Source organism: Piliocolobus tephrosceles, chromosome 21, assembly GCF_002776525.5.
Source record: "Piliocolobus tephrosceles isolate RC106 chromosome 21, ASM277652v3, whole genome shotgun sequence".
Lineage (NCBI taxonomy): Eukaryota > Metazoa > Chordata > Mammalia > Primates > Cercopithecidae > Piliocolobus > Piliocolobus tephrosceles.
This window is the reverse complement of record NC_045454.1, coordinates 13,963,967-13,991,755: the sequence shown is the minus strand read 5'-3', so window position 1 is coordinate 13,991,755 and position 27,789 is coordinate 13,963,967. Positions and strand designations below refer to the sequence as shown.

General features: G+C 39.8%; 1 protein-coding gene across 3 annotated transcripts; it reads left to right on the top strand.

Moving 5' to 3' along the window:
* The first annotated feature begins 9,584 nt into the window (after nucleotides 1-9,584).
* ZNF283 (zinc finger protein 283) lies at nucleotides 9,585-25,998 on the top strand. 3 transcript variants are annotated; one of them, XM_023190498.2, is made up of 7 exons: nucleotides 9,585-9,758; nucleotides 10,090-10,254; nucleotides 10,520-10,599; nucleotides 13,627-13,690; nucleotides 17,758-17,845; nucleotides 19,980-20,106; nucleotides 24,039-25,998. In XM_023190498.2, the coding sequence occupies exons 4-7, from the start codon at nucleotides 13,677-13,679 to the stop codon at nucleotides 25,739-25,741; spliced, it is 1,932 nt and encodes a 643-aa protein (XP_023046266.1). In that variant the 5' UTR covers nucleotides 9,585-9,758; nucleotides 10,090-10,254; nucleotides 10,520-10,599; nucleotides 13,627-13,676; the 3' UTR covers nucleotides 25,742-25,998. The 3 variants fall into 3 exon arrangements, with proteins under 3 accessions (XP_023046266.1, XP_023046268.1, XP_023046269.1); XM_023190500.2 differs by having other exon boundaries at nucleotides 10,090-10,295; XM_023190501.2 differs by lacking the exon at nucleotides 10,090-10,254.
* Nucleotides 25,999-27,789: the final 1,791 nt, after the last annotated feature.

Here is a 27,789-nt window from a genome sequence, read left to right as displayed (position 1 = left end):
TTTTACGTACAGGAATCTAGCCTACGAAAATGCTGGCATGAAAGACAAAGATGTGGGTACAGTAATGCTTACCAAAGCCATGTTTGTAATACTGAAGAATTCAGTTCGTAATACTGAAGAACCTCAATGTTCGTTTTCTGAGACATTGTTAGTCTGTGCTGGCCAATATGATAGCTATTTGTGGCTATTTAAAATTAAATTTATTGAAATTAAATAAAATTCAAAATTCAGTTTCTTACTCATGCTAGCCATGTTTCAAAGGCTCCTTAGCCGAGACAGCTAGTGGCTACTGTATTGGACAAGAGGGATATACACATTTCTAATATCACAGAAAGTTAAATTGAATAGTGCCGGGTTAGGTAATAATTCAACGTTAAAAAGAATTAAATCCATAACTGACATGAAGTGAAATAGAAGAATGTGTTGAAGTGGAAAGGGCAAATGGCAGAATTATATAGATAACATGATCCCATTTCTGTGTAAAATAGGTGTGTCTTTATACATACATTCAGTGTACAGAAAAATCTGGAAGAATACCTGAAAATATTAACTTTGGTCATTTCTGTAGATAGGGAATGAGTAGGGGGACACTTTCATTTCTGACATTGTTTATCATCAGTTGTTTGAATATTACAAACTACAACAATTAACTGAACGTTGCTAAATTCAAATAAATATTTTTATTACTTATTTTGAAAGATTTTTGGCTGCCTTCTACTATCTCAGCGATGTACTCTTTCTTGAAATACTGAACTTCTTTAACTTAATAGACCTCCCTCATTTCTATTTTATTTATTTTTTCTTTTTTGAGACGGAGTCTGACTCTGTCGCCCAGGCTGGCCTGCAGTGGCGCGATCTCGGCTTACTGCAAGCTCTGCCTCCTGGGTTCACGCCATTCTCCTGCCTCAGCCTCCTGAGTAGCTGGGACTACAGGTGCCCGCCACCATGCCCAGCTAATTTTTTGTATTTTTTAGTAGAGACGGGGTTTCGCCCTGTTAGCCAGGATGGTCTCAATCTCTTGACCTCCTAATCTGCCCGCCTTGGCCTCCCGAAGTGTTGGGATTACAGGCGTAAGCCACTGCGCCCGTCCCGATTTCTGTTTCACCTCCTCACTGAAAAGCATTAGAACATGTCTACAGCGGTACCACTCTGAATGCTCCCAATCTGGCCTGAAAAGCATTAGAACATGGAATTACTTCAGTGACTAAAAAGTAAAACAATAAGAAATTGATTGTGGCTCAGAAATAGTGAAATCAGTTGGATCAGTTTAAAATCCCGTATACATAAGTATTTTTTTAAACGTTTTTCTTTTTACTTTGTAATTACAAAGGCAATGCATGCTTATTACATAAAATAAGAATATAAAACAAGTGCAATAACAGAAAAGATCCCTGTAGCCCGTGGAGTGGTTGAAAATGGATGATTGCTCATGGGTATCGGTGTCTTTTTGAGGCAATGAAAATGTTCTAAAGTTGATTGTGATGATGGTTGCATAGCACTTTGAATAAACTATGAACTACTGAATTCGGCCAGGCACGGTGGCTCACGCCTGTAATCCCTGCACTTTGGGAGGCTGAGGTGGGTGGCTCACGAGGTCAGGAGATCGAGACCTTCCTGGCTAACGTGGTGAAACCCTGTCTCTACTAAAAATACAAAAAAATTAGCTGGGTGTGGTGGCGGGCGCCTGTAGTCCCAGCTACTCGGGTGGCTGAGGCAGGAGAATGGCCTGAACACGGGAGGCGGAGCTTGCAGTAAGCCGAGATAGCGCCACTGAGCTCCAGCCTGGGCAACAGAGCAAGACTCCGTCTTAAAAAAAAAAAAAATATTAGCCGGATGTGATGGCAGGCGCTTGTAATCCCAGCTACTCGGGAGGTTGAGGCAGGAGAGTCGCTTGAACCCAGGAGATAGAGGTTGCAGTGAGCTGAGATCGCACCATTGAACTCCAACCTGGGCAACAAGAGCAAAACTCTGTCTCAAAGAAAAAAAAAACAGAATCTACTGAACTGTACACTTTAAATGGGTGAATTTTAGGGTATATGAATTATATCTCAGTAAAAGTATTACAGAAAAGCAGTCATCTGCATTAACTAGTTAACCACCTGGAAAAATAAAGTAACTTCCATCTCTCACACATTAAAACAAATAACATTCGCAACATGCATAACCTAAAAATAGACTACCAGAGTACTTATCAAATTACAAATTGATGTTATTGTAATTTTGGTCTATAGGCGTGACAGCCAAAACACAAATTATGAAGTAAATAGTTAATAAATTATAGAAAATATAAAGTGTGTTTCAGTAAACTTCCCTCCCTCTCTCAAATTTAAGTAGCAAATAAACTAAGGGAAAATATTTCAGATACAACAAATAGATAATCAATAAATTTAAAACAAATCAACCTATAGATGAATACAAAAATATATAGAAATAGGTAAAGAATATAGACCCTTAAAAGGAAAAATTGAAAATGACCAATAAATATTTGAATGCATATCTAAGCTTATGAGGAATAAAAGACATGTAACTATTATAAAAACAAAATGTTATCATTGGTTTAAGGACTGGGAAAGGGTCAAAAGAATTGTAAATTTTAAGAAGATATTCATTCACAATACTTTTGGTGGGAGGAATCCACTTAAAACCTGAGAGTAACTTTACATAAATATTTAAGAGAAGCATCTCTTTTAATTCAGGAATCCATTTCTAGAAATGTAGTCCATGAAAATCATTGAAACAGTGAAAAATGTATAAAACATTCTCTACAGCAGTGTTACCCAACCTTTTTGGCACTAGGGACCAGTTTGGTGGAAGACAGTTTTTTCCACAGATGGGAAGTGGGGGATGGTTTTGGGATGATTCAAGCACATTAAATTTATTGTGCACTTTTTTCTTTTATTATTATTATGTTGTAATATATAATGAAATAATTATACAACTCACCATAATGTAGAATCAGTCTGAGCCCTGAGCTCATTTTTGTGCAGCTAGACTGTCCCGTTCGGGGGTGATGGGAAACAGTGAGAGATCAGCAGAAATTAGATTTCCCGTAAAGAGTGTGCAACCTATATCCCTCACATTGCAGTTCACAATAGGGTTTGTGCTCCTATGAGAATCTAATGCCATTACTGATCTGACAGGAGGTGGAGCTCAGGCAGTAATACAAGCAATGGGAAGTGACTGTAAATACAGATGAAGTTTTGCTCATTCACCCACCATTCACTTCCTACTGTGTGGCCCAGTTCCTGATAAGCCATGGACTGCTACCTGTCCGTGGCCCACAGGTTGGGAACCTTGGTCTATAGGAATATTTATATTAGTTAAAGCAGCAAAATATCTAAAGAAAAAACAAAAACATACAGGTAAATTAAATTTGATAATCCATCAAATAAGTAACCATGATAATGTAGAATTACCTTGCTCAATATGGAAGAATATTCATAAGCTATTAAGAAATGAAAAATACCAGTTACATGAGAAAATGCAAGGGGTGATTATAATTTTTGGGAAAAAAGATACACAAGGATAAGCATTGAAATTTTAAGTATTAAAAAAGTTATATTCTGAAACTAATCGTGAGCTAATTTTAGCAAATAGATAAATGTTTTTCAACTCAATTTTCTCACCTTTCAATGGGATAATTACTACCACCATCTGGATTTTTTTTTTTTTTTTTTTTTTTTGTGAGATGGAGTCTCACTCTAACTCCCAGGCTGGAGTGCAGTGGCCCGATCTCGGCTCACTGCAAGCTCCGCCTTCTGGGTTCAGGCCATTCTCCTGTCTCAGCCTCCCAAGTAGCTGGGACTACAGACGCCCGCCACCACGCCCGGCTATTTTTTTGTATTTTTAGTAGAGACGGGGTTTCACCACGTTGGCCAGGATGGTCTTGGTCTCCTGACCTTGTGATCCGCCCGCCTCGCCCTCCCAAAGTGCTGGGATTACAGGCGTGAGCCACTGCACCCAGCCACCACCTGGATTTTTTAACAGAATAGTGACTAAGCCCTGAGACACTGAAACACAACCAACTCAGGTCAAAGCCTTATCTTACCATTTTAATAGCTGGGAGACCATGGGCAAGCTTCTGGAAATTTGTGTGTGCTTCATTTATTCTCCTTGGCATACTCCAGTAGAACAATAATACCATATACAGATTTTTGTTGTTGTTGTTTGTTTTGGGCTTTTCGTTTTTGCTTGAATTAATTAATTCCTATGAATCATGTGTCAATGGGTCTGGTACTCAGGAAGCTCATATCTCCTCCAGGCTGCTGGACCAACCGTGATTCTGTCACAAAAGTAGAAGGAGATGGCTGTTGGGTGGGATCCCACCAGTGATTGTCATGCTGGGCACAATATCCTTCAGAGTTGAGGGGAAAAAAAAGACATCTAGATTTGCCGGGGGGTCAGTAATTACGCCACTCATCTAAGCTGTCTCAGAGAACTCTTAGAGGAGGAAATCCGGCCAAGTGATATTTATGAATCAGAAGTAAGCTTTCACAGAAGAGGACATGAAGTGGACACCAGAAAGTGATGCTTCCACACCTTTGATCCTCCATCCTTTCCTCTCAAAGACTTCAAGCACTTTCCCCTCTCCAGGCCTTTGCTCTCGGAATTCCCTTAAGACTTTGCCCTCAGTATTCATTCTCATTTTTCAAATTTTAGCTCAATTATTAGTTTATTTTACAGGTCTTCCTTACATCTAAATTTAAATCATGGTTACTCATCACTGGCCCTTATCACTCATCACAGTGTGTAATTTTATGTTTGTTTATATTTGGATTATACTGTCCATTGGCCAAACAAAATGTCCATTAGAGCTCCCAGCCTCTGATTATTTGTCTATCCCAGAGCTGGAAAACTATGGCCCAGGGGCCAAATCTGGCCTGCTATCTGCTTTTCACAGTGCATGAGCTAAGAGTAAGAATGGCTTGTGCATTTAAAAAATATTTTTTAAAAAGATGAATAACATTTTGTGACTGGAGAATAATGAGATTTAATAATCTGAGGTCGCATCTCAAGGAACTAGAGAAACAGGACAAACCAAACCCAAACCCAGCAGAAAAAAGGAAATAACCAAAATCAGAGCAGAACTAAATGAAACTGCAACAAAAAAATACAAAAGAGAAATGAAACAAAAAGCTGGTTCTTTGAAAAGATAAATAAAGTTGATAGATCATTAGCAAGATTACCAAGTAAAGAAGAGAGAAAAATCCAAAGAAGCTCAATTAGAAATGAAGCAGGAGATATCACAACTGACACCACAGAAAAACAAAAGATTGTTCAAGGCTACTCTACCAACAAAAAAATCTCCAAGACCAGACAGATTCACAGCTGAATTCTACCAGACATTCAAAGAAGAATTGGTACCAATCCTATTGACACAATTCCACAAGATAGAGAAAGAGGGACTCCTCTCTATGAAGCCTGCATCACCCTAATACCAAAACCAGGAAAGAACATAACCAGAAAAGAAAACTACAGACCAACATTCCAGATGAACATAGATGCAAAAATCTTTAACACAATATTAGCTAACCGAATCCAGCAACCTATCAAAAAGATAATCCATTGTGATCAAACGGGTTTCATACCAGGGATGTAGGGATGGTTTAACATAGGCAAGTCAACAAATGTGATACACCACATAAACAGAATTAAAAACAAAAATCACATGATCATCTCAATAGACACAGAAAAAGCATTCAACAAAATCTACCATTCCTTTATGACTAAACTCTCAGCAAAATTGGCGTACAAGGGACATACCTCAACATAATAAAAGCCATCTATGACAAACCCACAGCCAACATAATACTGAATGGGGAAAAGTTGAAAGCATTCCCTCTGAGAACTGGAACAAGACAAGGATGCCATCTCCCACCACTTTTTTTTTTCTAACATAATACTGAGTGTCCTAGCCAAAGCAACCAGACAAGAGAAAGAAATAAAGGGCATCCAAATCGGTAAAGAGGAAGTCAAACTGTTGCTGTTTGCTGATAATATGATTGTTTACCTAGAAAACCCTAAAGACTCCTCCAGAAAGCTCCTAGAACTAATAAGAGAATTTGGCAAAGTTTCCGGATACAAAATTAATGTACACAAATCAGTAGCTTTTCTATACACCAACAGCGACTAAGCTGAGAATCAAATCAAGAACCTAACACCATTGACAACATCTGCAAAAATAAAATAAGATAAAATACTTAGGAATATATCTAACCAAGGAGGTGAAAGACCTCTACAAGGAAACTTCAAAACGCTACTAAAAGAAATCACAGATGACACAAACAAATGGAAACAAATCCCATGCTCATGGATGGGTAGAATCAATATTGTAAAGATGATCATACTGCCAAAAGCAACCTACAAATTCAAAGCAATTCCCATCAAAATACTACTGTCATTCTTCACATAACTAGAAAAAACAATCCTAAAATTCATATGGAAGCAAAAAAGAGCCCGCATAGGCAAAGCAAGACTAAGCAATGGAGGCACCCCATTACCTGATTTCAATCTATAAGGCCATAGTCACCCAAACAGCATAGTACTGGTATAAAAATAGGCACATAGACCAGTGGAACGCTATAGACAACTCAGAAATAAACCCAAATACAGTCAACTGATCTTCAACAAAGCAAACAAAAACATAAAGTGGGGAAAAGACACCGTATTCAACAGATGGCACTGGGATAATTGACTAGTCACATGTAGGAGAATGAAACTGGATCCTCATCTTTTACCTTATACAAAAATCAACTGAAGATGGATCAAGGACTTAAATCTAAGACCTGGAACTAAAAATTCTAGAAGATAACATTGGAAAAAACCCTTCTAGACATTGGCTTAGGCAAGGATTTTGTGACCAAGAACCCAAAAGTAAACGCAATAAAAACAAATGGCCTGGCACTTCATTAAACTAAAGAGCTTTTGCATGGCTAAAGGAACAGTCAGCAGAGTAAACAGACACCCCGCAGAGCGGGGGAAAATTTTCACAATCTATACATCTGACAAAGGACTAATATCCAGAATCTACAAAGAACTCAAACAAATTAGCAAGAAAAAACTAATAATCCCATCAAAAAGTGGGCTAAGGACATGAATAGACAATTCTTTTTTTTTTTTTTTTGAATAGACAATTCTCAAAAGAAAATACACAAACGGCCAACAAACGTAAGAAAAAATGCTCAACATCAGGGAAATGCAAATCAAAATCACAGTATGATACCATCTTACTCCTGCAAGAATGTCTATAATGAAAAAAATTAAAAAAAAAAAGCTGTTATTGAGGATGTGGTGAACAGGGAACACTTCTACACTGCTGGTAGGAATATAAACTAGTAAAACCACTATGGAAAATAGTGTGGAGATTCCTTAAAGAACTAAAAGTAGAACTACTATTTGATCCAGTTATCCCACTACTGGGTATCTAGAGGAAAATAAGTCATTATATGAAAAAGATACTTGTACACACATATTTACAGCAGCAGAATTCACAATTGCAAAAATGTTTAACAACTCAAATGCCCATGAATCAATGAGTGGATAAAGAAACTGTGGTAGATATAGACAGTGGAATACTACTCAGCCATAAAAAGGAATGAATTAATGGCATTTGCCTGGATTTATTTTTTCTTTCTTTTCTTTTCTTTTTTTTTTTTTTTTGAGACGGAGTTTCATTCTTGTCGCCAAGGCTATAGTGCAGTGGCGCTATCTTGGTTTGCTGTAACCTCCAACTCCCAGGTTCAGGCAATTCTCCTGACTCAGCCTCCCAGAAGGCTAGGATTATACACACCCACCAGCATGCCCGACTAATTTTTGTATTTTTAGTAGAGATGGGGTTTCATCATGTTGGCCAGGCTGGTCTTGAATTCTTGACTTCAGGTGATCCAGCTGCCTCAACCTCGCAAAGTGCTGTGATTACAGGTGTGAACCACCGCGCCCGGCCTGGAGACTATTATTCTAAGTGAAGCAACTCAGGAATGGAAAATCAAACATCGTGTGTTCTCACTCATAAGTGGGAGCTAAGGTGTGAGGATGCAAAGGCATAAGTATGACACAATGGACTCTGGGGACTCAGGTGGAAAGGGTGGGAAGGGGGTGAGGGATAAAAGACTAAACATTGGGTGCCATGTATACTGCTTAGGTGATGGGTGCACCAAAATCTCACAAATCACCACTGAAGAATTATTCATGTAACCAAACACCACCTGTTCCCCAAAAACCTATGGAAATAAAAAATTTAAAAAAATTTAAAAGATCCCCAAAATATTCAGAATAGTACTTGTGAGAGTCATTGAGCAAGTAACGTGGGAAGAGAGGAGGCTGCTCCCACCAGTGGTTTTGGGGGTGAAGCAGATGCTGATGATAATGAAGTCCCAGATGGGAAATGGGAGTGGGTGCCGAGGAAAGCTCAAGGATCCTGCAGATGAGGACTCAGACCCGCGATACCGGATGAGGCATCTATGTCATCATGGGAGTCAACCAGGGTAGTGGCCTCAGCTGAGGCAGGGGAAAAGCTGGGATCCAGGTGCTCTAGTCTTCTCTTGATAAGCAAGAGAGACCAGGAGGTGAGAGATGGCAGAGGATGAGACAGGTGATACCAGTGACCAGAAAGAGCCCCTAAAAGGTAACATTTCATTTTCTTTCTGTTAGTTCTAATGTAAAATTTTGCTTTAATATTTTTAGGTAATTCTTTTTTTAAAAATATTTATATCCAAAGGTTCTTACCACACCAACCTCAGGCCCAATCTTTTCTCCTTAACCTCAGAATCAGTTAGTTGTCTCCTTTAAAACCTTTCTCTTTCTCTCACACACACACGCACACACACAAACACACATACACGAGAGAGAGGAGGAATATATAGTATTGTTTTTGGTGTATGAGTGTGTGCTTCAGAATAAGTGGTTTCATACTCTACAAAAAAAAATGAGATTCAAATTTTATAATCAAGTTTTATTGGAACACAGCCACGCTGGATTGTTTCTGTATTGTTTATGGCCGCCTTTGCACTGCCATAAGTCTCTGTGGTCACAATATCCACTCACGACCACTTGTTGTCTTTCAACAGCGGCTATAAAATCTCTAACACAGTTCACCTCACACCTAATGAAACAGACACACACAGGCATAAATTTAGAAAACATCCTATGAACATAAACAGGTCCACGCAGGGTCCCAGACACCGAATCAAACAAACTCCCTCAAAGCAAGACATACCCATCTGTTCAACTGCCAGACACTGTTCCAGGCGCTCGTACCCAGGTAAACTGGTAGTGTCGCGCAGGTCATTCCAGGGACCTTACCCTGGATTCCCCTGCTCGCTCAGGTTTAAGTCCCCAGACACCTCAGTCCCATCTTCGCCTGTTCTAGACTCCAGAATGCGTTCCTTAGCTAAGGCTGACAACCTTTTAATTCGCTCTCAGTCAACCCCAAAGACCCTCAAGCAAAGGGTGGAGCTCCCACGCACCTTCGGAAAAAACGCCTTTGACCGGTGAAGCCAAGTTGCATGCTGGGAGCATCCCTCCTGTCCCGGTTTCAACTTCCGGAGACTATCCCGCTGTGGACTACATTTCCCAGAAGTCTCCGGGGCACAGGCCTTTTAGGGGCGGGGCGAGCTTGCCTGCCAGAAACACTCCCGGTGGCTCCTCTCCCAGCCTCCGAGCGTTTCCAGGCGCTTGTTTCCCATCAGCCTCTGGGTCCAAACTAACCACGGATCTCCGGGTCCTTTTCCGGTGTCCTTAAGGTTCTTGGACTCTGCATGGTGAGTTGGTCGTGTCCGTAGAAGTAATCAGCCCGGGTGAAGCTGGGAGGGCTCGGCTGGGTTTACCGGGGCCCGATTGGAACCGGCAGTGAGGGTGGGGGTGGCATCGGGGGCGCTGGAGATGGGGAGGGCTGGGTCACGGACAGGGCGTGTCGTGTCCGGATCCTCAAGCCTCTGTGCACGCGAGCAGCCGAGGGATAGTGTGTCTCAGACGGCGTGGCAGGGCCGGGGCATGTCTCCGCGGAGGTGGGTGCAGTTGTGAATGTGTGACGGGGTGATGGGGTGCGTGGCCGTGTTTGTAAGTGTGATTTGCTTTGACCAAATGCTCTAGGTTCCCTTTAGCCTGTTTTTGGGCCTGCCACGGTTAAATGACAGCGAGAAAGAAGTCTATGCTAAGCCCTGTAATGAACGTTTCAAGCAAGAAGGATGAGAATTTTAGATCTGGAAGGGTCCTCGCGACAGGATCTTGTCAAGACCTGATGGGGAAGTTCTAGAGGTAGGATTCCTACAAGAGGCGCCTCTAGGAGCTCTTTGGTGGTAAGCTAGCTACATGTTTCAGAGCCACTGAAACCAGACCGCTGTCCCCAAGAATTGCCCTCAACACAGAGACAGACTCTAGCCTGCCTTTTCGTTCTATTTGGTTTTGTGTGGATGAAGGCAGAAGTGGCCCTAGAGGGTGTTTTGCTCTTGTTTTTTCTTTTTCAATTAAGTCTGTGACGCTCTAGAAATGCTGATGTCTCATGTTACTGTTTTTCCCCCAGTGCTGCCAGGTTGCCAGATTTCTAAGAAGGAGCTTGAAGAGGAGAAAAGGAGTTTTGCATATTTAGAAATCAAGGTTCAGGTGAGGTTTTTTATACATACTTTTTTTTATACATATACCTACAACTACCTTTGATTCTAGGTCATGAGAACGTTTTCTTTCCTTGGCCTGAAAGATCTTGACTGGGTCTTCCCAGTCACATGACCTGCCATGCTGGTACATATTTCCTCCCGGTTGCCCCCTATTGTTCTTCTCCTCAATTCTTACCCACCTGTTCACATGGCAAAATGTTCAAATCCTTCAGTGCACTGAAGAGTTATAGAAAGGCACCTCTTGTAGATTGCTATTAGAGCATTATTTTAAACTACAATTATTTGAAGAGATTAGTATTTAGGTGATGTTATATACAATTTTTTTTTATGTTTTCTGTAGTCATAATTAAAAATTTTTTTTTTAGTTTTTTTAGAGACAAGGTCTCACTCTGTTGCCCAGGCTGAGTGCAGTAGTAAAGTCATAGCTCACTGCAACCTTGGAGTCCTGGGCTCCAGTGTTCCTCTGGCCTTGGCCTCCCAGTGTGCTGGGATTGCAGGTGTGAGCCACCACGCCTGGCCCATAGTCATGATTCTTAAAGCAAGGCAAGGTATGAGGGATTTTAAGTAAGGGAACGTTTCTGGCAGTATATGACAATGTTGTCTCCTTTTGTGAGGCTTTTAGGGGTGGAAATATGATTGAGCTCTGAGCATAGGGATTTGTGATTTGCACCAACAAGAGTGGGGACTTTCAGATAATCTTTAGATAGAAGTCTGTAACATTGTCAAGCATGGCTTGTTTCAAGTCCAGCTTTGTGTGGCATGTAAGAAGCCGAACTGTGTTGTAGTTAAAATTAAGGCTCTGGGGTTGGGCATGGTGGCTCACGCCTGTAATCCCAGCACTTTGGGAGGCTGAGGCAGGTGGATCACAAGGTCAGGAGATCGAGACCATCCTGGCTAACATGGTGAAACCCCGTCTCTACTAAAAATACAAAAAATTAGCCAGGCATGGTGGCGGGTGCCTGTAGTCCCAGCTACTCGGGAGGCTGAGGCAGGAGAATGGCGTGAACCTGGGGAGTGGAGGTTGCAGTGAGCCAAGATTGCACCACTGTACTCCAGCCTGGGTGACAGAGACTCTGTCTCAAAAAAAAAAAAAAAAAAATTAAGGCTCTGGATCCAAAGTATCTGAATCCAAATCCTGGCTCTGCCTGTTGGTAGCTGTGTGAACTTAGATAATTGATTCAGGCCCTCTGTGCCACATCTATAAAATAGGGACAGAATAGTACCTACCTAATGGAGTTGTGATGATGTAAGATGAGTTATTATGTGTAAAGCTTCTTAGAGCAGTGTCATCCCCATGATATGGGCTTATTGAATATTGAGTTGCTATTATTGGGCCCTTCTAGATTATTTCCTGTCAACTTTTTATAGATTAGAGTAAGAGAAATATGAAGTTGATTGTGACGGGTGCTTGCAAATTAACAAAAAAGTGGGGGCTGAGTGTGGTGGCTCACACCAGTAATCCCAGCACTTTGGGAGGCCAAGGCGGGTGGATCACAAGGTCAGGAGTTCGAGACCACCCTGGCCAGCATGGTGAAACTCCGTCTCTACTAAAAATACAAAAAATTAGCTGGGATGGTGGCAGGTGGCTGTAGTCCCAGCTACTCGGGAGACTGAGGCAGGAGAATTGCTTGAACCCAGCAGTTGGAGGTTGCAGTGAGCTGAGATCGTGCCAGTGCACTCCAGGCTGGGTGACAGAGCGAGACTCCATCTCAAAAAAAAAAAAAAAAAGAAAGAAAGAAAAAAAGTGACCAGATACTCAAATGATCTAGGACAGGAAAACTTTAAAAAAAAAAAAAAAAAAAGCAAGCAGGGTCTTGGCCTTTTGCTGAAGCTGGAGTACAGTGTCATGATCATGGCTCATTGCAGCCTTGGCCTCCCAGGCTCAAGCGATCCTCCCACCTCAGCCTCCCTAGTACCTGAGACTACAGGTACGTGCCATGAAGCCTGGCCAGTTTTTGGATTTTTTATAGAGAGGGGATTTTACTATGTTGCCCAGGCTGGTCTCAAACTCCTGGACTCAAGCAATCTACCTGACTCAGGCTCCTCAAGTGCTCGGATTACAGGTGTGAGCTACTGTGCCCAGCCTTAGGACAGGAAGTCTTAACCTGAGGTCTTCTTGTTTATTGACAAGCTTCTAGGTGACCAAAACCCCTTGAAATCGAGACCAAATTTTTGTAAATATGTGTAAATGTGTTTTTTTAAGTGGGCAAAGTGTCTATAATTTCATGAGATTATCAAAAGTGACCATGACCCAAAAAGATCTAGCTCCATTGTTCTGGAAAAAAGACTGTAATTGCTGAGAAGGAGCTTGAAAAAATTTAGTCCAGCTGGGTGCAGTGGCCCACGCCTGTAATCCCAACACTTCGGGAGGCGGAGGTGGGTAGATCACTTGACGTCAGGAGTTAGACTAGCCTGACCAATATGGTGAAAGCCCAGCTCTACTAAAATTACAAAAATTAGCCGGGCGTGGTGGTGTGTGCCTGTAGTCCCAGCTACTCAGGAGGCTGAGGCAGGAGAATCGGTTGAACCCAGGAGACAGAGGTTGCTGTGAGCCAAGATTGCACCACTGCACTCCAGCCTAAGTGACAGAGTGAGACTCCATCTCAAAAAAAAAAAGAAAAAAAAATTAGTGTCCAATAGAATGGAAATAGTCAAGTAAATTGCAGTATATCTAGTGATGGAATGATATGCACCTAATAAAAATTAAGTTTATAAAGAGTCAAAGGAAGGAAAAATATAAATGATGCAATTTTAAGCAATCATTATAGTTATAAACAAAAGTGCTCAAGAATATTGTGTTACCTGTCAATCCCATCTAATAAGATAGGGTTTTGGAAGATGTATTTCAAGGATTACATCTAAAATGTTACTTTAATTCTTCTTTCAGTGAAGAAGTGGAGAGGTGCAGCCATACTTATCGAGCATCTGCTGTTTACCAAATACTGTTTTGTTTATGCACATTTATTTTCTTCCTCAGACTTTGAAGGTGGTTTATCTAATTTGTGTTGATTTACAGGAGAATCTTGACAGTGAACATGTCTCATTACATTGAATAACAGCTACAGGATGTTCAAGAGCTGGTAGGTGTGAATTGTTTTGGGCCCACTGATTTTCAGTGTTGGCGCCGTTTGTTCAGTTTTCTTCATGATTGAAATATATCCCTCCCGTCACTCAGTTTTTTACGTTTGGAAATGTCTTTATAGTTCCAATTATGGAATTAATGCAGGCTTGGTCCAAAAAAACCTCAGCAATCCAGGAGACATATCGAGAAGGAAGCTAAAAATCGCATCCTCTAGAGTTAATCATTTTTAATGTTTTGGTGTTTTTTTTTTTTCTTTTTTGAGTAGTAGTGTCTCACTCTGTCACCCAGGTTGGAGTGCAGTGGTGCAGTGTCAGCTCACTGCAACCTCCACCTCCCAGGCTCACGCGATCCTCCCACCTCAGAGGGAAGGTAGCTGGGACCACAGGTGTGTGCCACCATGCCTGGCTAATTTTTCCTGTTTTTGGTAGAGCTGGGGTTTCGCCGTATTTCCCAGGCTGGTCTTGAACTCCTGAGCTCAAGCAATCTGCTTCCTCTGGCCTCCCAAAGTGCTGGAATTACAGGCGTGAGCCACCGCACCCGGCACTTTGGAATATTTTTGTTTAAATCCTTTTTCCTTTGAGCCTATGGGTCTGTTTTGTTTTTTGTTTGTTTTTTTCCTGCAGAATAAAATTATAGTAATTGGTGATGTAAATGAACTGAAGACTCCTTAGTTCTTAGTTTGAAAAAGAAACAACCCAGATCTAGGTTGTATGTTAATTTTGAATATTTAGGGGTAAGAAGGAAGTGCTAGTGATTCCCTTATTTGAAAACCTTCAAATATGTACAACTTCTGGGATTATAGAAATGTCATTTAAAAATGAATTACCAGGCAAAAAGGAGTTTTAGAATTATATTATTTTAAAGGTTACCTCTACAGACAATGGCAATAATCTCCAATATAGAACCGTCTTACAAAAAATACATTTTATAGGTAATATTTCCAAAGACAGGTGTAAATACCAGGAGGTAGAACGAGAAGGTTATGGCTGTAAATGTTTAAACCACCAATTTGTACAGAAGAGTAAGACTGAGCCTCTGGTTAAGTTCTCAGCTTGATACCTAATCAGGTTGTATTTTCTGATGCAGCTTAATGATGCTGAATCTCTATGTATCTTCTGGGAGGAAGTGGTATTTTCCTCTGCATGTTTCTGAGAACCTGTTTTTCTCACATTGTTATTTAGGAAGAGTACAGGCTCAAGGCTGACCTGTGAAATTTGAGTTTGTGTTATAAGAAAGCAGGTCTGAGAAGGACACGTTTTACTGTGAGCAAAACAGAGTGGCATTAAGTTTCTTTGTTATAACAGGATAAGGGACAGTAATATTCTTCATTTTCTTTTTTTTTTTTTTTTTGAGATGGAGTCTCACTCTGTAGCCCAGGCTGGAGTGCAGTGGCACGATCTCAGCTCACGGCAAGCTCCGTCTCCCGGGTTCACACCATTCTCCTGCCTCAGCTTCCCGAGTAGCTGGGACTACAGGTGTCCACTACCATGTCCAGCTAATTTTTTGTATTTTTAGTAGAGATGGGGTTTCACCATGTTAGCCAGGATGGTCTCGATCTCCTGACCTTGTGATCCACCTGCCTCGGCCTCCCAAAGTGCTGTGATTATAGGCGTGAGCCACCGTGCCTGGTCATTTTCAATAATAATGATGACAACGTGGGCAAGCCTAGTGGCTTACACCTGTAATCCCAGCACTTTGGGAGGTCAAGACAGGAGGATTCCTTAAGCTCAGGTGTTCAAGACCAGCCTGGACAACACAGTGAGACCCTGTCTCTACAAACAATTTTAAAAAATAATAATTAGCAGGGCATGGTGCCATGCACCTGTGGTTCCAGTTACTGGGGAGGGAGGCTGAGGTGGGAGGATCACCTGAGTCCAGGAGGTTGGGGTTGCATTGAGCTGTGTTTCTGCCACATCATTCCAGCCTAGGCAACAGAGCAAGACCCTGTCTCTGAAGAAAAAAAAAAAAGACAACTTATAAACAATTATCATATACCATTCAGTATTTTGTATGGATTTCTTACTCTTCTATGGTGAACACTGTTCTCACCCCTCTTGTTGATGGGGAAAAAGAAGTGTTGAGAAATTGGTAACTATCAAGCTCAAATTCACATCCTAAAGGTCTGACACCAGATCTTTTATCTCAATTTCAACAGAATATACCTCCCACATTATGTTAGTCACAAACCTGCCTGCCTAAGGAATTGATCATATATGTCTTTCTTCATCAATTAATATGAACCAACACCATCATAACCAATGAGGGTATGGTGGGTCATAATTTATTAAAACTTTTGTTTACTATTACCTAGTTTCTCATTTTTAGTGATCAGAAGTTATTTTTGGTTGAATATCCTTGTGTATTCCTCTTGTGTGCTTCTTTGTTCTTTAGCAATTTCTTAAGGATACATTTCTAGAAGTGAAGTTTTGGGTGAAGAATTTGCCCCAAATGCCTGACCCTGTAATACTTGTACTTAGGGAGTAATACAGTGTTTGGAAGACATAGTTGTTACCTTGGAGACCAATATGCCTTGGGGTAAGTGTAAGGCAGTCAGCAGCCAGCAACAAAGGCCAGTAGGCAATCCAGGGGACCTGCTTTAGGAACTCATAGGAAGGTAGTTATAAGCAATACTGTTGAATCATGATCAAGTATTTGGAGGCAAATGGAATTTATTCTGTAAAGTTTATACTACTAATGTTAGTTGCAAAGTGAGCCTAATAGGATCAGGTGATTCAGCAGTTATCTGGAGGATACCATGTTTAAGACAGGTTCAGATACAAAATAAATCGATCAGTCAAGATAAGAAAAGCAGAATCAAAACCTCATTAATGGAGGGGGAACAAAAAAAAAAAAAAAATAGGCCGGCCACGGTGGCTCATGCCTGTAATCCCAGCACTTTGGGAGGCCGAGGTAGGCGGATCACGAGGTCAGGAGATTGAGACCATCCTGGCTAACAGGGCGAAACCCCGTCTCTACTAAAAAATACAAAAAATTAGCTGGGCATGGTGGCGGGCACCTGTAGTCCCAGCTACTCGGGAGGCTGAGGCAGGAGAATGGCGTGAACCCAGGAGGCGAAGTTTGCAGTGAGCCGAGATCGTGCCACTGCACTCCAGCCTGGGCAACAGAGCGAGACTCCGTCTCAAAAAAAATAAAAAATAAAATAAAATAAAACCCCCAAAAAATAAAAATGAAAAGATGAAATTCCCCAACTTATGCTATGGATATATTAATATTATTATACTAATATTATTCCATTAATATATCCATGTCATAACTTGGGGAATTTCATCCATTTTTTTTTCTAGGCAAGACATAGGCATATGTAGACATTATACAGTTCCTGTAATGCATGGCCATGGTTATAATGATTATGTGGATTACCTAAACAAAAAACATGATCATAATGAAAAGATAAATGTTATTAATATATATAGATATGTAATTTTATTTTTTATTTTTTGTTTCTTTCTTGAGATGTGTAACTCTAAACATTTTTTATCTATTGATGTGATTGTCAGTCTTTCTGTATTGATATGTATTTTATAAATGTAATCATACCATAAATCTCATAACCTCCTTTTTCTATTGAGTGTATCTTATTTCCCTAAGTTAGCATGTACTCATTACATGATGTTCTGTGTCATGAATATTACTGATATATGCATTGGAAAGTCAGCTTTTTGGGTTCCTGATGAATTCTTTATACATCCTGTCCAGCTCCCCTGTCTTGATCAACTTCTTTCAGTCCTGAGCCCGTGAAGGACATTCTAGCTTGGACCATGACAGGTATTCCTGAGAGGCAGGAATGGAAGGAGGATGATCTGATCTCCTGGGCAGGACTGAATCGTCAGATCCCAGGTCCAGATTCACATCCTCAGAACCAGACACTGCCAGAAACCTCCCTGCTGAAGAACTTTGGGGTTTAGGTGAAAGTTTGGATTCCATAAATGGCACGTGGGGTGTGTAGCAGAAGCAGACATGGAGAAGATAAGATCTTCTATTAGCGTAAGTCAGGATGGGATCACTGAGGCACACCTGGTTTAACACTTCGTTTTCCCTCCCCAGTTCTGGCTTTTCTGGATTCTGTGCCTCACCAATAGAGGAATCCCATGGAGCATTAATTAGTTCTTGCAATTCCAGAACCATGACTGATGTAAGTTGGTATTTTTTTCTCCATGAAATACTGTGATTTTCAGGGCGTGTGAATCTTTTTTTTTTTTTTCATTTTCCTAAAGCCTTCTCTCTGACAGAACTCCATCCCTGAACCCGCTTCTCAGTTCTTCCTATTCCAGTGGAGGATGGTGCCAAATAGCTTAGTGTCCTCCCCTTGTACCCCTCCCCTTTTTAATCAATGTCATATTCATTGAGGATGTTCCTTAACATCTGTGTTCCCAGTCTTCTAGTAAGAGCAGTGATAGAGCAGTGGAGTCTTCTGAGGGAAATACTTAAGCTTCTGTTAAGGATAACTCAAAGAAATACAGTTAACAACACACTTTTACTTGTATGCAAAGAAAACCAATAGTGCATTGATTTCCTCCATCAAAGGCACCAATGGGAGTCATATAAAGGAGGAAAGGGAAGAGAATGAAAGACTGCAGGGATTTTGAAAACAGCAGTATTTTTTAATTTAGGGTAAGATGCTGATTTTAGAAGGTGGCTACCAAAGACACTCTGTCGTTAGACGGCTGGATGGTCACCTGGAAGAGTGATGTTAGTTGTTTATGTATTCTCTGGGAGCACTTTCATGTTTAACCATCTTGACTGTCTTGGGTGATGCCTTTTGGTATCACCTCTGATTGGCCACATCGGCACCGTTTCCCTTACCTGAGTTTCTCATTCCCATGTCAGGTCTGCAGTGTGATTAGTTAGTGATGAGGGTCCCATTGGACCACATGCAAAACCTCGGAACTTCTCCATAGACCCAAGTTTTCCACAGAGATAAGATGGACTTTGGGGTTTCTTGGTCTCAACCTCAGTTTATGTGAAGTTGCATGTGTTGGGAGGCGCTTCAGATTAGAGAGAGGGGAGTTAGTGGTTCTTTCCACGAGTTTCCGAAGAGATGAAGATCAGTGGTCTCTGGAGTCACCAAAGGACTCCATCACCAGTGGATTTTGAACCAGTTGACTTTGAAGTCATTTTGTCATCAACCAGGATGTGTAGGTCATGAGTGACATTTGTGTCATGTTCAACATCCTATATCAGTGTCCTCATGTGTCCTGTATCAGCATCCTCTAACTCAGGAACAAGTAACATACTAAGCGAGGGGTAGTTGATAGTAACAGATAAGATGATGTCTAAGGTCTAGATGATAATATATTTCCACAATCAAGAAAATCTACAGAAGTTTTGTTCATCCTAAATGTACAGATTTTTAATTGAGTGATTAAGCTCATATATTGAGAGGATAAAATGAATTGCAACAAATAAAAAAATTTATTCATCATAAGAAAAAATGCTTATGATGTAATCTAACCGTGATGTATTTGAGTCTTGTTGATAGTCCCTAATTTAATGGGAATCAGTTTTATAAAATAAAGATTTTGTAGTACATTTGGGAAAAAGTTTTCATGTTTTCCTATTTCTTTCTTTTTGAGACAGAGTCTTGCTGTCACTCAGGCTGGAGTGCAGTGGTGCAATCTCGACTCACTGCAACTTCCACCTCCCAGGTTCAAGCGATTCTTCTGCCTCAGCCTCCCAAGTAGCTGGGATTACAGGCATCTGCCACCACACCTGGTTAATTTTTGTATTGTTAGTAGAGATGGGGTTTCACATGTTGGCCAGGTTGGTCTCGAACTCTTGACCTCAAGTGATTTGCTCACCTCAGCCTCCCAAAGTGCTTGCGATTACGGGCATGAACCATCGCACCAGGCCTTGTTTTTATTTCTTAAAGGGGAAAGATAGTGAGCAATTCACTTTTACAAATAATTTATGAGAAAGGCACATAGCACATTGTAAATATGCGTGATGTATACACACATGCACTTTTTATTTAACAGAGAAGAAACCGAGATTTTAAAAATATATTGCCAGACAGGTCTGGATAGCTGAGTTATCTTATAGTATCCGGGAAGTTTTTTCTGCTGTAATAGGATTCTTCTAGAACATGTTGACATTCTGCTTTAGTCACACTGATTTTCTTGCTTTTTCCTACCTATATCAGAGGATTTCAGCCTCCTTGATTGTTGTATTTCTCCCCCTCTTTGTAGGTTATCCTTCATACCCTCTTTTTCCCTCTTGGAAATGTTTTCTTTAATTTCCCAAGTAATATATGGGTTTTTTGGTTTTAGGGGTTGGTGACATTCAGGGATGTGGCCATCGACTTCTCTCAGGAGGAGTGGGAATGCCTGGACCCTGCTCAGAGGGACTTGTACGTGGATGTGATGTTGGAGAACTATAGTAACTTGGTGTCACTGGGTAAGGTCATCTGCCTGAAATAATTTAGTCTCCTCTTTGCATCATCAGTTTTCTGCACTTGAAATTCCAGGGCTATCTTTGAAGAAACCAGGTGAACTTCTTCTCCCCCTTCCCAAGGGTATGTTTTTATACTTGCTGGGTTAGAAATGGGTTCGTTAAACACATTGACCTTCCCCATCCCTCAGTGAACTTTACACCATTCTCAGGCCCTCCCTACAATCACCTCTCTCCTTTAATGGCCAAGGGGCTGGATTTGCATTATAGGACATTTATTTCATAACCATTGTCAAACAAACCAGATTTCATAAATTCTGCAAATATTATATCGAATGTCTACTTCTGGCCAGCCTTGTGCTGAGCACTATTAACTGAATCATGAACAAGTTTTGATAACTTGCCTATTTTCATGCAGTTTACTTTGTAGTAAAGGAGAAACATCAAATAACTAAATAAATAAATAAATAGTGTGTAATGAACCAAATTCTTTGGAAAAGGTCAACAGTGTAAGGGAATAGAAAATGATGGGGACTGACAGGGCTAATTTAGATAAGATGGTCAAGGAACGCTTTCTTGAACAGATGTTCAATAGAGATATTCAAGCTATGTGAATATGTGGGAGAAGAACAGATCAATCACAGTGAACAGCAAATGCAAAGGCTCTGTTGTTGGAAAGGAACTTTACCAGAACTCTAGGGTAGAGTTATTAAAGGAATATGTACTAAGAAATTACTCCAGGGAGATAGGAAGGGGCCAGATAATATGTTGTTTTGTTGTTCTTGTTTGTGGAATTTGGATTGTTTAGTCTCTTTCAGTTTGAAACAGTTCACATGTCTTTTCTTGACTTGCACATATGTCTGTGATGCTTTTGAAGATTACAGGCCAGTTATTTTGTACAGGGTTCCTCAGTTTGGGTTTGTGTGCTCTTTCTTCATGATTAGATTTAGAGTATGGATCTTTGGCAGGATTATCAAAGAATCGATGCTGCATTCTTCTCCCTCCATTTTGTTGGGTAGTATGAATGATTTGTCATTACTCATGTTATTCACTCTGAGTACTTGATTAAGGTGGTGCCTGCTGGCTTCCTCCTTGTGCAGTTGCTTTTTTTCCCTTCCATAAGTATTTTGTAGGGAAGAACTTTGAAACTATTACGTATTGTAGAACTGGGCACAGTGGTGGCTCAAACCTGTAATCCCAGCACTTTGGGAGGCTGAGACGGGTGGATTGCTTGAGGCCAGGAGTTCGAGAACAGCATGGGGCAACATGGCAAAACCCCATCTCTTCAAAAAATACAAAATAATTAGCTGGGCTCTGGCGGTGCACACCTGTAGTCCCAGCAACTGGGGAGGCTGAGGTGACTGGATTGCTTGAGCCTAAGAGGTTGAGGCTGCAGTGAGCTAAGATTGTGTCACCACACTCCAGCCTGGGTGACAGAGCAAGACCCTAGCTCAATAAATAAATATTGTGTTCCTCTTCAAACTTTCCATTTATTCATATGTTGGATTTCTAGTCAATGGGCTATATTCTGTTTTTTCTGTTATTTATTTTGAAGCTCAAAGTGTTGGAGCTTGTTCCAGATTTGGTCAGTGGGAATCCTTTCATGATATGGCTTTTTGGCATACTCTTTAAGTACCTCCTGATTTTCTGATAAACAAGGTGTCAGAGGTTCATCTTGTATGAAATTTCTCTGCTCTAGTTTTATAATCAGCTATTGCTTTGAAATGCCGGGTTACTTTAAGACAGATTTATAGTTATTATTTTATGCATTTGTCTTTTAAATCAACAAATCAAAAGTACAATAATACTAACTTTTATATTTACTCATGTAGTTACCATTACCAATGTTCTTTATTTCTTCTTATGGCTTCTAATTACTGTTTTGTGTCCTTTCACTTTCGTCTGAAACACTCCCTCTAACATTTCTTCTAGAGTAGGTCTACTGGTAATCACCTCTTTCGGCTTTTGTTTTTTCTGCAAACGTCTTAATTTTACCTTTATTCTTGAAGGACAGTTTTTGCTGGTGTAGAATTCTTCGTTGACAGTGTTTTTTCTTTTGGGACTTTTCAGTATACCATCCTACTACTTTCTGTTCTCCATGGTTTCTGATGAGAAATTAGCTGTTAGTCTTGTTGAGGATTCTTGTATGTGTTAGCTTCTGCTTTCTTCCTGTGTTCTGAAGTCTTTTTGTCTTTGGGTTTCCATACTTTGACTATAATGTGTCTGGATATGAGTCTCTTTGGGTTTATCCTGCCTGAAGTTGTTGCATCTCTTGCATATGTGTATTCCTGACTTTTGTCAGATTTTGGAAGTTTTCAGACATTCTTTCTTCACATTTTTTTTCTGTACTTTTATCTCTCTTCTTTTTCTGGGACTCTTAAGATGTGTATGTTGGTGTACTTGATGGTATCCCATCAATCCCTCCGGCTCTCTTCATTGTTCATTATTCCTCTTTCTTTTTGCTCCCCTAGTGCAGTAATTTCAAATGACTCATTTTCAAGTTTGCTGAATCTTTCTTCTGCTGAATCCACTACTGAAATTTTCATTTCAGTTGCTGTACTCCAGAATTTGTTTGTTTCCTTTTTTTTTTAATAATTTCTATCCTTTTATTGATATTTTCATTTTGATCATATATTGTTTTCCTGATTTCCTTTAGCTCTTGGTCCATGGTTTCTTTAGGCTCATTGAGCATATTGAATAGTTCACTCAATGTCTAGGCTTCCTCTGGAATGGTTTCTGTCAAATTCTTTTTTTCTTGTGAACGGGCACCCTATTTTCCTGTTTCATTGTATGCTTTGTAATTTTTTATTAGAACTCGGCATTTTGAATATAATGTGGTACCTCTGGAGATTCAATTTTCCCATTCCTCAGGCATGGCTGATTTCTGCTTGTTGAGGGCTGGAGCTGTCAGACTTTTTAAAACTCTTTTGGCAAATTGTATATTCCTTATTGTATGTGGTCACTGAAGTTTCTGTTCCATCATCTCTGCAGTCAGTTAGTACCAGACAAAGATTTACTTAAATATCTGGCTATAAAAAGGGGGAGAAGAAAAGGTCCATTAGCCCTTTAATCTTCCAATAGATGCTTCTGGGGAAAGCTTCTATGACTGATGGAGCTAAAATCGAGGCAGTCATCTGTGCTGGTCCCTCAAAGTAACACAAAACCCACCAAACTGCACAACCCTGAAGTTTTTGGAAGACAAAGTCACACTGCCCACCCAGGTCCCAGCTGGCTGTTCCAGGAAAACAGGCTGTTGCCCTCCCCAAGTTGTGGTGGGGCTGAGGAGTAAGGGATGTGATTAGCTGGTACACACCATATCTGTGAACTTTTCATACTATGTTACATTAAAATCATTGCACTTTGAATAATCTTTTATCCATGCGTAATTTTGTAACATCATACACCAAATCCACCTGTTTCTACAAATAAAGTTGTATGGAACATAGTCTTACCCATTTGTTTATATGTTTACATATTGTTCATGGCTGCCTCGATAAAATGACAGAGTTGTGACCATTGAGTTGTTAAGACAAAAGAGTTGTTAGACAAAACAAAATCAGCCAAAGCTCATTATGATAAGAATTTGATTCCCACTAAGATACATACCTAGCAGGGGACACTGGATGACCACAACTGGGCACATAAGGGCTTGACTGATGGAAGCTGACATTTAGTTTGAGGCAACATCAGCATGGGAAAATGAGGGACTTGTTGAAGTGAACTTTGTGGAATCCTCCAGAAAACTATAAAATCAGAACATTAAGATCACAAGAGCTGCAAAATCAAGGCTAAGTTTGTTATTTAATAGGGGAGTACCTTGATACTCAGGAGTGAGTTCAGTAAAGTCACCTAATTTGTCTTTTATTTCTACTGTAGTTTTTTTTCTTTTTTTTCCTAGTGAAGGAAATAAAATATGTGGTTTTCTTGTTTTCTTTCAGATTTGGAGTCAACAACATATGAGACCACAAAAATATTTTCAGAAAAGGGTATTTTTGAAATAAATTTTTCCCAATGGGAGATGGAGGAAAAAAGTAAAACCCTTGGCCTTGAGGCATCCATCTTCAGAAATAATTGGAAGTGCAAAAGCATATTCGAGGGACTAAAAGGATATCAAGAGGGATACTTCAGTCAAATGATAATCAGCTATGAAAAAATACCCTCTTACAGAAAAAGTAAATCTCTTACTCCACATCAAAGCATTCATAATACAGAGAAACCCTATGTTTATAAGGAATGTGTGAAGGCTTGCAGTCATGGCTCAAAACTTGTTCAACACAAGAGAACTCATACAGCTGAAAAACACTTTGAATGTAAAGAATGTGGGAAGAATTATTTAAGTGCCTATCAACTCAATGTGCATCAGAGATTTCATACTGGTGAGAAACCCTATGAGTGTAAGGAATGTGGGAAGACCTTTAGTTGGGGATCAAGTCTTGTTAAACATGAGAGAATCCATACTGGTGAGAAACCCTATGAATGTAAAGAATGTGGGAAGGCCTTTAGTCGTGGCTATCACCTTACTCAACATCAGAAAATTCATATTGGTGTGAAATCTTATAAATGTAAGGAATGTGGGAAGGCCTTTTTTTGGGGCTCAAGCCTCGCTAAACATGAGATAATTCATACAGGGGAGAAACCTTATAAATGTAAAGAATGTGGGAAGGCCTTCAGTCGTGGCTATCAACTTACTCAGCATCAGAAAATCCATACTGGTAAGAAACCTTATGAATGTAAAATATGTGGAAAGGCTTTTTGCTGGGGCTATCAACTTACTCGACATCAGATATTTCATACTGGTGAGAAACCCTATGAATGTAAGGAATGTGGGAAGGCTTTTAATTGTGGATCAAGTCTTATTCAACATGCAAGAATTCATACTGGTGAGAAACCTTATGAATGTAAAGAATGTGGAAAGGCCTTTAGTCGTGGCTATCACCTTTCTCAACATCAGAAAATTCATACTGGTGAGAAACCTTTTGAATGTAAGGAATGTGGGAAGGCCTTTAGTTGGGGTTCAAGCCTTGTTAAACATGAGAGAGTTCATACTGGTGAGAAATCCCATGAATGTAAAGAATGTGGAAAGACCTTTTGTAGTGGGTATCAACTTACTCGACATCAGGTATTTCATACTGGTGAGAAACCCTATGAATGTAAGGAATGTGGGAAGGCTTTTAATTGTGGATCAAGTCTTGTTCAACATGAGAGAATCCATACAGGGGAGAAACCTTATGAATGTAAAGAATGTGGCAAGGCTTTTAGTCGTGGCTATCACCTTACTCAACATCAGAAAATTCATACCGGTGAGAAACCTTTTAAATGTAAGGAATGTGGGAAGGCCTTCAGCTGGGGTTCAAGCCTAATTAAGCATGAGAGAGTTCATACTAATGAGAAGTCTTATGGATGTAAAGACTGTGGGAAGGCCTTTGGTAGTGGCTATCAACTTAGTGTTCATCAGAGATTTCATACTGGTGAGAAGCTTTATCAATGTAAGGAATTCGAGAAGACCTTTACTCCTGGCTCAAAACTTGTTCATGAGAGAACTTGTAGTAATGATAAACCCTACAAATATAAAGAATGTGGGGAAGCCTTTCTGTGGACAACTTACTCAAATGAGAAAATTGATACCGATGAAACCTTATGATTGAAAGTTGTAACAGAACATTTTGTGTGTGTGTACAGACAACTCATCATAATAAGAACTCTTACTCTTAAGAAACCTTGTGAATGTAAGGGATGTGCAAAAGCCATTCATTTCCGTTGATGGACAATTATCTTGCTATCTAGCAATTCATACTAGTGAGAAATATTTTGAATATAACTAATATGAAAAGGCCTTTAGACTTCTGTACAGTCTTATTGGATATCAATTTATACTGATGTAAAATCATTTAAATGTAAGGAATGTGTGAAGATCTTTATTCATGACACAAAGTCTGATTAACATCAGATAATTGGTATTTGTTAAAAAGAGTTTAAATGGAAGGAATGTGGGAAGGACCTAAACTTAATTCAGTTCTTGCTGCACATAAGAGAATTCATACTGCTGTGTAATCCTATGCACATAAGGAATTTGGGAAGGCTTATAGACATAGTAAATATCCTAGAGTACATCAGAGAATTCATCCAAATGAGAAATCATTTGAATTAGAATTATAGGAAGGCCTTTAGACAGACACTATTCAAATTATTATCCAGAGACTGGTGCAGTCATAAAATTGTCATCTGTCAATCATGAGATAAATGTGGAAAGTGAGTAAATATTTGGAACTTTTATAGCATTTTGACATTTCCATAACATTCTTATTCTATTTTACAAAATTATCAGTCCATAAATGATTGAGAATTGAAAACAAAGTTTGTTCTCTTCCAGAAATAATTTTAGAGACAAGACTCACATTTTTCAAGACATGAGACAAGTCACATTATAATTTAATTTAAATAAGAAATTCTTCACTTGCACCTCTCCGATTAGAATAGCAGAAGTCATACTATAGCAAGATTTGGCAAATGAGGGAATCAAAATTTTCTAATGCCTGTGACAGCATAAGATAATTTATACCAGATACGTTAAATGTACTGAAGCCTTCTAACACTATTCAATCTTTGTTAAACTTCAGTAAATTCATCCTAGAGAATAACTCTGTTAATGTAACAAATGTAGGAAAACCTTTATCCATGGCATATACTATACTGTCATCACCATTTCACCTCCATACTACCTGTAGGATGGTGAGCAAAATGCTTATCTCCTCTGGACATGATGTTTAAAATGCTGATGGTAACTAATAATGCTGTTATAGAGATTAGATGGATTTAGTATGCATCGTATCCTTGGAAGAGTATCTGGTATGTAGCCTATGCTCAAAACATATTAGCTGTTGTTCATATTGTCTTTATTATTAGTATTACTACTGGTGAATTCTTAGGAGAAGCACAACCATTTGGAGGAACGAATTCAGAAAAGCTTCCTATAACCACTCATCCATTTGAATTGCAGATAGTTCATTCTGGATAAGATCTAGTACAGTATAAAGAATTTGAGGGGATTTTAATTTAGAGTTTATCCCTTAAGCTGAGCTAAAAATTGAGACTTGAAAAAACCCAGACTTTTGAAGAGTTTAGGAAAGCTGTTTTATAGAATGTCACACATTAGTTTCTTTCCTCATGGGGAAATTTGATATTGGCCTCTTCTTCACATTTCTCATAACATGAAGTTGGAAATAGAGGCTTAAGCATTTTTTACCAGAACACTTCATAGATGGTGATGTGTACTTCATCTTGCAATACATCAGAAGCAGATAGGATCCATTTCCCCCACTAGCACCAGTGCCAAGTTTGATCACTTACGATAACTACTAGAGTTGTCCGTTGTAAAGATCTATTATATACCTAATAGGATTGGTCAACCTTGATCAATGATCTTTGGAAATGTGTGATCATATGGTATGTATTTTACTTTTTTTTTTTCTTTTTTGAGACAGGATCTCTCTCTCTGTTGCCAAGGCTGGAGTGCGGTGATGTGATTTTGGCTCACTGCAACCTCCACCTCTTGGGTTCAAGTGATTCTCGTGCCTCAGCTTCCCAAGTAACTGGGTCCGCAGGTGTGCACCTGTGTGCTAATTGTATTTTTAGTAGAGATGGGGTTTTGCCATGTTGGTCCAGGCTGATCTTGAACTCCTGGTCTTAAGC

Bases quoted from the DNA above. Each gene is read 5' to 3' on its own strand.
- ZNF283 (XM_023190501.2), top strand. The intron at 17,846-19,979 runs GTAAGTTGGTAT...TTTTGGTTTTAG, and splicing joins ATTCCAGAACCATGACTGAT to GGGTTGGTGACATTCAGGGA. The intron at 20,107-24,038 runs GTAAGGTCATCT...GTTTTCTTTCAG, and splicing joins TAGTAACTTGGTGTCACTGG to ATTTGGAGTCAACAACATAT.